The sequence below is a fragment of the Euphorbia lathyris genome, chromosome 1, assembly GCF_963576675.1.
Source record: "Euphorbia lathyris chromosome 1, ddEupLath1.1, whole genome shotgun sequence".
In the NCBI taxonomy this organism is placed as follows: domain Eukaryota; kingdom Viridiplantae; phylum Streptophyta; class Magnoliopsida; order Malpighiales; family Euphorbiaceae; genus Euphorbia; species Euphorbia lathyris.
In genome coordinates, this window is record NC_088910.1 from 83,950,599 (window position 1) to 83,961,016 (window position 10,418).

At 33.3% G+C, this 10,418-nt stretch overlaps 1 protein-coding gene across 1 annotated transcript; it reads left to right on the forward strand.

Annotated features, from left to right (window-relative positions):
- Positions 1-1,510: 1,510 nt before the first annotated feature.
- Positions 1,511-3,222, forward strand: LOC136210907 (AAA-ATPase At2g18193-like). The gene is made up of 2 exons (XM_066002366.1): positions 1,511-2,657; positions 2,754-3,222. The coding sequence occupies exons 1-2, from the start codon at positions 1,632-1,634 to the stop codon at positions 3,141-3,143; spliced, it is 1,416 nt and encodes a 471-aa protein (XP_065858438.1). The 5' UTR covers positions 1,511-1,631; the 3' UTR covers positions 3,144-3,222.
- The last annotated feature ends 7,196 nt before the right edge of the window (positions 3,223-10,418 follow it).

Genomic DNA, 10,418 nt, shown 5'->3' on the forward strand with positions numbered 1-10,418 from the left:
TCCTTTAAGGCTTATGAATAACTCGGTTGAATCATTGTCGAAAGAAGTCCCCGTTCAAGGAAAACGATCGGCTCTGATACCAACTGATGCAACGTGGAATCCACTGAGAGTTTTAAATCTTAAACTCACAAAGAGGTTCTTCTCTAGCTAAACTATAAGGAGTTAATCCCGGGTTTTACGGACTAAATCCGTAGGAAATCAAGATTCCTCATTGTTGAAGGATAAAACCTTAACAAGCTTCAAAGAGAAGATTTAATTGTATTGATAAAAAGTTGAAGATTACAATAGAAATAGATGAATTTATATCATCTAAAACCCTAGGACAAATTACATAAAAGGATAACCTACATAATTAATGGAAAGAGTAAAGCTAGGGGTAGAACTGGGAGTAAGTATAAGAGGGTGGCAGTCCTGTAAATAAGAAGTGGTCCATAGCATGAAGAACTTGGTGAGGAAGTCTTCTCCAGATGGGGCACGCTCCGCATGGACCTTGCTACGCCCCGCGTGTTTAAGCTTCTGAACTTCGAGGCTCTTCGAGGATGGCTTCATGCGTGGCGTTCCTGTAATCACGCCCTGCGTGTTGGAGCTCCTGAACTTGGGGGCTCTTCGTCGATGGGCTTCACGCGTGGCGTCCCCGGAAGTACGCCCCGCGTACTTGTCCTCCTGGGTAGCATTATTTTCGGACGTCTGATCTGTGCTCCGCGTATGAGGAAGCACGCCCCGCGTGGATGACCTTCGAGACTCTCTTCCCGGATTGGGTTCGGCATGCTCTGCATAGTGATAGACACGCTCCGTGTATCTTGATGACTACTGCTGATTCCCTCCTCCTTGGATGGCTCGGGATCGTGGCCAGTGGAAAGATGCCAGCATCATTTATTTAGATTGAGATACTTGCATATAGAATTCTATCAGTTATTTTAACTTTAGAGTTAAATGTTGGATTAATTTAATTGACACTGTTAGATTGCTGATGTGGCAAGAGATATTTTTTTTCAAAAAAAAATTTGAATTTGAAATGTAAAAAAACACAATCTTCTTTTTAGATAAAGAAGAAGAAGAAAGAAGAGAGAAAAATGATTTGAATATGAATTTTGACTAGTCAAAAATGAAAAATGAATTTTTGAAAATACCTTACATTTAATATTGTCAAATCATTTGACTTGATTTTGCTAATTATTTTTGGAGAAAAAAACGTACAAGTAGTGATATGCAAAAATGTAAAACAATATTTGAATTATGAGTGTTAATGGTTTTATTTATACGAATAATAAATATTATTGAGACCAAATGTTGTATTGGTGGACATTTTAAGTGGTTTTAGGAATAATAACTACTATTGAAAATGCGGGTGTTATACTATTGACTAGACCAAATGCGGGCATTTTATAAAATAATTTCTTTAAAATGGGATGCTTCACTAGATTCTAGAGAAATCGCTACAAATTAGTTAAAAAGCATAACAAATTAGGATTTGTTTTTTAAAAAAAAAAACATTAGGGTTTTGTAGGCACCTCCTCTCTCTCTAATTCCACTCGAAGTCGAAGTCGAAGTCGAAGTCATATAAAAGGACAGTATCGGAGGTAGCAGACTCTGCCTAGAAAAAAACCCTAATCGTGTTATTTTATTTTCCGATGTCAAATCCAGCTTACTCTGCAATCCTGAGAATGGTCGCTTTGTTGATCCAAAACCTTTCAAGTTTTCCATCTACTTCTTCTTTATTATCTTTATACGCTTCTTTCTCCACTTCCTTGATGCTCTTTCGGAACGTCTATCATGAACTTGTTCCCAAAAAGCTTGAAGAATTTCTCAAGGCTAAGTTCAAATCCTATTTCTCCACCTATAAGATTTCCCCTTGTTACGACACTTTCATTATCGATGATTCATGGAAAGGCATTTCTCGCAACAAACTTCTCGAAATAGCTAAATTTTATCTTTCCACCAAAATCGGCCCTAAAAACAAGATCATCCGAGTCGGAAAATTCAGCGGACAAAAGAAATTAACCGCCGGCCTTGTTAGAGGCCAGGAAATCGTCGATTCTTTCCAAGGCATTGATATTAAATGGCACTTCGACCTCCAATCAAGAGAAGACGGCGGCGGTGAATATTTTAAACTAAGTTTCGAGGCCAAACACAGAGACAAGGTCTTTGATGAATACCTCAAACATATTATTACTATACACAAGTCTATGACTACGAATAACAAAGAAAGGGTTCTGATGCTGTATTCGCTTTGCCGTGGAAATTGGAGAAGTATTGAATTTGAGCATTCTGCTACTTTTGATACAATCGCCATGGATTCCGATTTGAAGAAATCTATTATACAAGATATTGACAGATTTCTCACCAGGAAGGACTATTATAAGAGAATTGGTAAAGCCTGGAAACGCGGTTATTTACTGTACGGTCCTCCTGGAACTGGTAAATCAAGCTTGATTGCTGCTATGGCCAATTACTTGAAGTATGATATTTATGTTCTAGAGCTTTCTGATATTGGTTCGGATTATCAATTAAGGAGTACTATTCTGGAAACAGATAGAAAATCTATAATTGTTGTTGAAGATATAGATTGTACCTCAGAGGTTCATGATCGGTCCAAATCCGATGAGGATTCTGATTCTTCTGATTCCAGTTGCGATTCGGATGATAAAGATGTTAGTGTGAGTATTTCTAGGTCAATTAAATTCAATTTGTTCCTTATTATTATTATTACGAATACATATGATTTATGATTGTGGATTAACATGTGAATGCAGTTTAGCCTGTCATCACTGCTAAATTGTGTGGACGGACTGTGGTCCAGCAGTTTAGAGGAGAGAATAATAGTATTCACAACGAATCATAAAGAAGTATTGGATCCAGCATTGCTTAGACCGGGAAGAATGGATATGCATATACACATGTCATATTGCAGCCGTGAAGGATATAGGGTATTGGTGTCAAATTATCTAGAAATAAAAGAACATCCTCTCTTTAAAGAGATAGATGAAGTGATTGAGAGTGTGGAGGCAACACCAGCTTCATTAGCTGAAGAAATGATGAAAAGTGATGATCCAGATATAGCTCTAGCTCAAGTCCTCAAATTTCTCAACCAAAAAAAGATTGAAAAAGCAGCAGCTCAAGATGATGAAAACTCTCTTACTTGATAATCTATCTATTTAATTATGTACTATGTCTTCTTTTTTCTGCTACTCGAATTCTATTCTTGCTTTTTCTGCGGGTGCATACAATATACTATTATGTTTCAGATTAATTATCATTTTTATGAGTAATTTATATTTACAAAGAGTATCGGGTTGGAACCAGAATGCAACAATACACCTAACATCCCAAAACTTAGATTTAGCTAGGCTTATAGAATTAAAGTAAATAATACCTATGAAAAGAGAAATTGAAGGGTTAATAATAAATAGTATAATAACTCTTTTTTAATAGGTTACTTCTACTCAATTAGTAAATAGTAATTATATAATAATTCATTTTTAGTAGGATAATTTTACATTGTCTAGAAAACCAGAGGAAGCTTTGATGCTGCCAAACTTGGAGTTTTTTCTTTCTCTATAATAAGCCCTTAGTGAAGGAGTAGAAGGTTAACAATTGGAGTTCGCCAAGTTATTTGGATTTACAGTTAAATGATAGTTAACATATATATTTTTCTTGTTGTTTGTTTGTTATTTATGCTAATTAAGTGATTAATTGTATAAATGATTCGGTGATTGATAATTGATAGTATATGCATTAATTGATTGTGTTAACGATCTTGAGAAGGATATGCTTTGGATACAATCTTGTAATTACGATTTAGTATTATGATAATTAGCATGTGTATTGTTGGTTGAAACTTTTTATTATGAGGTTGTCGATGTTGAGGAAGCAAATGTTGTATTTGTAAAAAACAAAGTAAGCATAGAATGCACCATATGCATGATATGCTTTGGATAGGTTATACATAGTTGTTAGTTTGTGATTGAAGTGTTGTACGCGAAGAGTTTTATATGAAATTGAGATAAGTATTTTGGAACGCAAGGGATACTCTGTACTATTTATTATGATATGTGGTATATATTTTAGCATCTTGTAGTGAGTGCAGTGCTTGAATATATCTTGAAGTGGAGGTGGTATTCGGATGGTATGGGGGAAATCCTGTTTTTTTATTGATACGTTGTGATTGTGAAGAGTTGGAAGTAGTTAATCTTTGAGTATAATTTCTCCTTGATATGGATGCTTAAAAGGGGTAGACCCCTGCGAAAGGAGTTGGTTGGCGAGGATTCAGAAAGTTCTCAATACCATATGGACTTTGGCCTAGCTCAAAATGTTGATTTTAGTTTTATATTACTCTAGAAATTGTTAACGTGTTTAACAAAATAAGAATAACTTTATATTTTATAAGCATTTAAGTGAAATTTCCTTTATATATATTTTAATGCTAATTGTGTTTGATTAGGTGTGTCAATGGGCTGGAGCGAGGGCATAGATCCTCGCCCTATCCCCAATTCTTGCAGTGATGGAGTCGGGAAGTCCCTATTAAGAGATTCAAAGATTTATATTCTCCATCATACGGGTGACGAAGAATCTCGTCCCCCCAACAAAATTTAAAAATAATGATCTCATTGGTTTTTAATTAGTAATTTACTTGTTTTAAAAAAGAAAACTAGTGATTTAATGTTTTTAAAAATCACTAATTAATTGTTAAAAAAAATAGTAATTGATATTGGAAAAACTTAAGGTTGATACAGTAGAAATCATAGTCCAACTTAAACTAAATCAATGGTTTGCAAAACATATGTGTTACTAGGAAGCATAATTATTTATGTGGATTGAGTGAGATTATCCACTGTGATTAACAAAATTCTTGATAATAAAGGATAAATGAGTTGTTAGCAGTAATCTTCACCTTTGACCACTGGTCAATCACCGTATGTAAAGAATGTAAAAATCATATTTCAACTGATCAATATGTGATAATATAGTACTGGGAAGGGGTGAGGACTTGATGGAATTAATTAGGTTGGGATTTTGGGTAATTAATAAGTGGTAAATGATAAATAAAAAATATACATATAAATTATTAAATTTAATTATAATATATAATTATAACTAAATTAACATTATAAATATTCAGGGATTTTTGTGGGGATTTATTAAGGAATGGGGGAATAACTCACGGTTCGGAGATAGTATCACCATCTCTATCTTTTGGAGGCAAAAAATCCCCATCCCCATCGGTATGAATCCTGGTGGTTTTAGGAGAATCTCCCGCCCTATTATCATCCCTATATGTTTGACAAAATAGGAATAACTTTATATTTTATAAGATTTATAGAAAAATGTCAATCCTAAAAATTATAAAAAATAGCATTGATCTCGTACACTTTCTGTATTTACTGAAAATGAAATTAATAAAAAGGATATTTTAGAATTATGGAATTAGGACCGTTTGTTTTACCTGCCATTTGCTGTTCTTGTTTGTTATTTCCTGTTACGGTTTGTTGTTTGCTGTTTGAAAAAAACTGTTTTTCCAAAAATTAGAGATTACATGCTTTTATAAAAAAAACTACTTTTCAGATACAAAAGATAAACATAAGATGTCTAACCAAACACCTAAAACTCTCATTTTCTTTGAAAATGCAAACAGAAGGTTAAAAAGCAGCAACCAAACACCCCTAGATCCGTTTAGGGAAATTTACATATGGACATACACTTTTTCAAAAGTTATTTACAACTATGTCAAATAATAATTTGAATCATGTCAAACTAAGAATTCAGTATTTTTAATATATTTTAAGGACTGTGATTTATAAATTAAGGGTCTATGATATACTTTTTAGATTTAGAATTTAGGAAGCGATGTCTAAAATTTATAAATTATGGTATAAAAACATACTTTATTTGTGATATATAAAAGTAATGATATATTTAAAATTAAATTTTATAATATGATTTAATTGTAATTTTTATAACATAAAAAGTCCCATTTATTTATGGCTAAAACGTGATTAGGTTTGGGCTTAAGGTTTAACTGATGTATTTAAATGAGGAAATTACATATAAAACATATGCTAAAACCATTTTTATTATTCAACTACTTGACATTTTAAGAAATTCTTTATAAATATAAGATAATTATAAATAGTTGGATTAATAATGACTAATATGTAACTTACCCTATTTAAATTCAGTCCAACTTAATTATATTTGGATCGGTTTTGAGCCAAGTTGGATCTAGCTAAAGAAACAAACTTTCAAGTGTAATCTGTCCAACTAACCTGTTATTCCATTTATTCTATTATATAAATCATTATATATAACAAATTAAGAAATACAATTAATATAGAATTAATTAATGAATTTATATTGGTTAAGTAAAAAATTAAAATTCTCATATAATTTTTGACAAATAAACCTTGAAATGTCCAAAACACATCAACCAATGATTATCCTTAAATTTTTGGAAAACTGGACTGAGTTATAAAGTGGAATGGATTGAATAATTTATATTAAAATTAAACAACAATTGAACAATAAAAATCCAACAAAATTTTATATAGAATCTGATTGTTATTGTTTATTTTTTTTGGTCGAAAAGGAAAGGAAAGCAAAGCAAAACAAGCAACTATATCGGGATTAGCCTAGGAAAGCTAACCCCAATCATATCCTCTAAAAGAAGAGGAGAAAGAGCGATAGGGGGAACGGTAAGGGTAGAAACACCTAACACCCCCTCATGGTCTGCCGCCGCCAAGTGATCTGCAACACGGTTCTGCTCCCGAAAAATGTGGCTGAACTCAAGGATATCAAATGAGGGGCTAAGCCTCTTAATAGCTTTAATAAGGTTGCGGCTATGAAGACCCATGGCATGACTATCCAAAATCATATTGATGGCCTCCAAGTTATCTAACTCCACAGAAAGCCTCTTAACACCCAGCCTAATCGCCAGCTGGATCCCAGAGAGAATGCCCCAGAGCTCCGCAGAGAAGGAAGAACCCAAACCCAAATTCTGGGTAAACCCAGAAAGCCAGGCGCCTCCCGCATCCCTAAGAACACCTCCGACATCAATCTTACCATTACTGAGGCAGGAACCATCAGTATTCAGCTTCACAACCCCCTCTCTCGGCCTGCTCCAGCTTCACAACCCATTATTGTTTATTGTATTGCATTGTTTTTTTTCTTTTTTTTTTTTTTTTTTTTTTTATAAAAAGCCATATATTATGAATCAAATGAGAAGATATCACTTTGAATACAATTAGAAACACAACTAGTTATCTCAAAAGAAAAAAAAAACTAGGAAAATCTTCAATAAAAAATTTCATATTTGAAAGAGAACGAGCCCAAACAGTCAAAATATGTACAGCATAATTCGCTTGTTGTCTCTCGTGAACAAACTCTATCGTTGCAAAGTATCGAGTCACTTTAAAAATGTCATCTAAAATGACCCCAAGCCAATTTGACAAAATTATCTCTCCTTTAAGCAGTTGTATAGCAAATACCGAATCAGAAGCTACCAAAATATCTTAGAATCCACAATCCCGAACTACACACAATAAAATAGAACCCTAATAACTCTGCATGCAAGGCCGATAACGTAGTACCAATTGGACCTCCACCAGACACGAAGACCAAACCATTACAATCCCTCATCACCATTCCAAAGGATTCAATAAATGTTTATGCCGAAAAAGCCGTATCACAATTAAGTTTAAAATTAAAATTATTAACTCCTGGAAGTGACCAATTTGAACGAATATTATCATTTGATAATAATATTCGAACCGCTTCGGATGGAAAAGATCTCTGGTCGACTGCAGCTGAAGAAGAATTGCTAGAATTGACTGCATCAGAAACACCTATTCTACCCCTGGACATCGAAATTGCAAATTCAATTGCACCAGAAAACGCTAAGCCGACAGCTCCACCTACAACAATAGATTGACCAGGATCTGCCAATAATGATGATTGAATAACATGGGAATGACTTGGTGACAGTGGCGAATCCAGAATGGTGGGGAGCGGGGAGCAAAATTCTATGTAAAAAAAATTTAGACAAAAAATGTAAAATTGTTTATTTTTTTTTGATAAAAAATGCAAAATTATTCAATTTTTTATGACGAAAAATGCAAAATCGTTCAATTGTCATGCATTATTTTCATAATTTTTTTTTGATAAAAAATGTAAATTATTAATGTTTCCGACTCGTAATCATCCATTTCCGGTATTCTCGGGTTGTTACGCATCAAATATCCCTAATGTTTTAAGTCAGGTGCAATTTTACCCCTAACATCTAAAATGGTGCAATTTTACCCCTAATGTTTGTAGCCAGGAGCAATTTTATCTCTAACGTTGATAAATTGGATCAATTTCAGACACTATTATAAAATACAGTCATTTTTGTCTTTATTTTGCATCAATTGCATATCAATTTTGTAATTTTGCACCAATTTTACCCTTAAGGTTGATAAATTGGATCAATTTCAGACACTATTATTCATGACTGAGAAGACAGTTTGATGAATTATTTCTCAAATTGACCAAATTTATCAACGTTAGGGGTTAAATTGCTCTTGGCTTCCAACATTAGGGATAAAATTGCTCCTAACCCAAAATATTAGAGGTATTTTTGTACTTTAACCCTTATTTTTGGATTTAAAAAAAAAAAATTTAATGGGATGAGGGGGGAGGCAAATGCCCCCTTTGACCCCTACATCCGCCCTTGCTTGGTGATGGACAAAAATCAGTACCTGCACAACATAAATTAGTAGAAATTATAGAGGGATTAATTCCACTAACAGCAGCCAAACAAAGTCATTAACATCAAAACCACCAACTACTCTTTCAACATCTTCATCCGCAACACTAGGCCCATCATAAGAATTTGGAGATAAATCCCTCAATTTCTCAGCCTATCCAAAAATAGAATCCCAAATTGCAGCAACTAATTTGAACTTCCCAATCCGCTTTTTACCATAAGTAATTTGATTTCTTTCAAACCAAATGAAGCTAATCATGCAACACAAAAAAAAAAAAAAAGCAAACTCCTCCTTTAATAAAATTTTTTGCACATCAGAGGACCAATCCAAGCAATTTGCACCAGCCATCTTATAAACTGGATGAATCATATTAGCCTGCTTCCAATATAATTTCGTATCAGAACAACTTTTAAACAGATGAATTAAAGTTTCAGAATGGAAATCAAAGAAACAACATTGACCTTGCACATTAATACCTTTTCTCAGAAGATTATCAAAACTAAGGCAGAATATTTTTTTTTGCAGCACACTAAACTGCATGGATAAATTTTGCAGGAACTTTAACCTTCCACAAAGAATACCGAAACATATTTGATAAAAATTATAATTAATTGTTGTTAGTATATAAATTAATTAATATGAACATGTTTTAAATCAATGAATATATATATATATATATATATATATATATATATATATAAATTTAATTCTAAAAATAATAAAAACAACCTGTTAGATACTGTAGTTTCATTTGGTCAGTCGTAGTAAAAACCATAAGCTATAATAGTATGCATCAAGATACTCTAGGTATTTCACATCTGGAACTGAAACAAAAACAAAAGGAATGTCTCACTTTCCTCAAAGGTATAATTGCATTTTTCTATTCTATCTTTTGGTTATTGAGATTAATTAAGATGACATGTGTTCAGGTGATTAACTTAATTAACATTATATACGGACAAGTCTAGATAGAACAGGCTCAACGGATCAACAGCTCATAAACAGGTGTAGATAGAACCTTTAAGGTGGTTGTAATTTGGGAAGAATTAAGATTGCAGTAGAACCAAATGAAAAAGAATACTTGAAACCTCGGACCAGCTTATAGGGACCTGTAAAAGAGCCTGAATTTCCCTTGTGCAGCCACCTAGCAAATTCCCACTCCTAACATTTTGTAGAATTCACTACCATTCTGTTGATTTCTGATTCCTAGTATCTATGAATGCTCAATCAACAGAATAAAAGGGGTATGCAAGCTTAGACAACAGTAGTTAATATTTTAGCTATTTGGAGTAGCAGCAAGACCTTAATACGTAATGAGAACAAATTTCAAATACAGAAAATGGGTTGGAGAGAGAGGTCCATCCAGCTCAGTAACAAGAGAAGCAACCGAAAACGATGAAGGATTTTAGACCAATTTCTCTTTGTAATGTTCTGTACAGGATTCTAGCTAAGGTCATTGCTAATCGTTTATAGCCGTTGCTTCATCTCTATGCATTAAGAGTGTAGAAACTTACAGTATTATGTTGATCAGAGTTAGTATAGGGCCATTGTGATACAAAGATAAGTTGTAATATTTTCTTGTAATGATTAGTTCGATTATTTTACAGAGCAAAAGGCAGGATCTTTCATTAGTACAAAAAGAGAATCCATTGATGCAAACATATGATTGATGCCTGAACA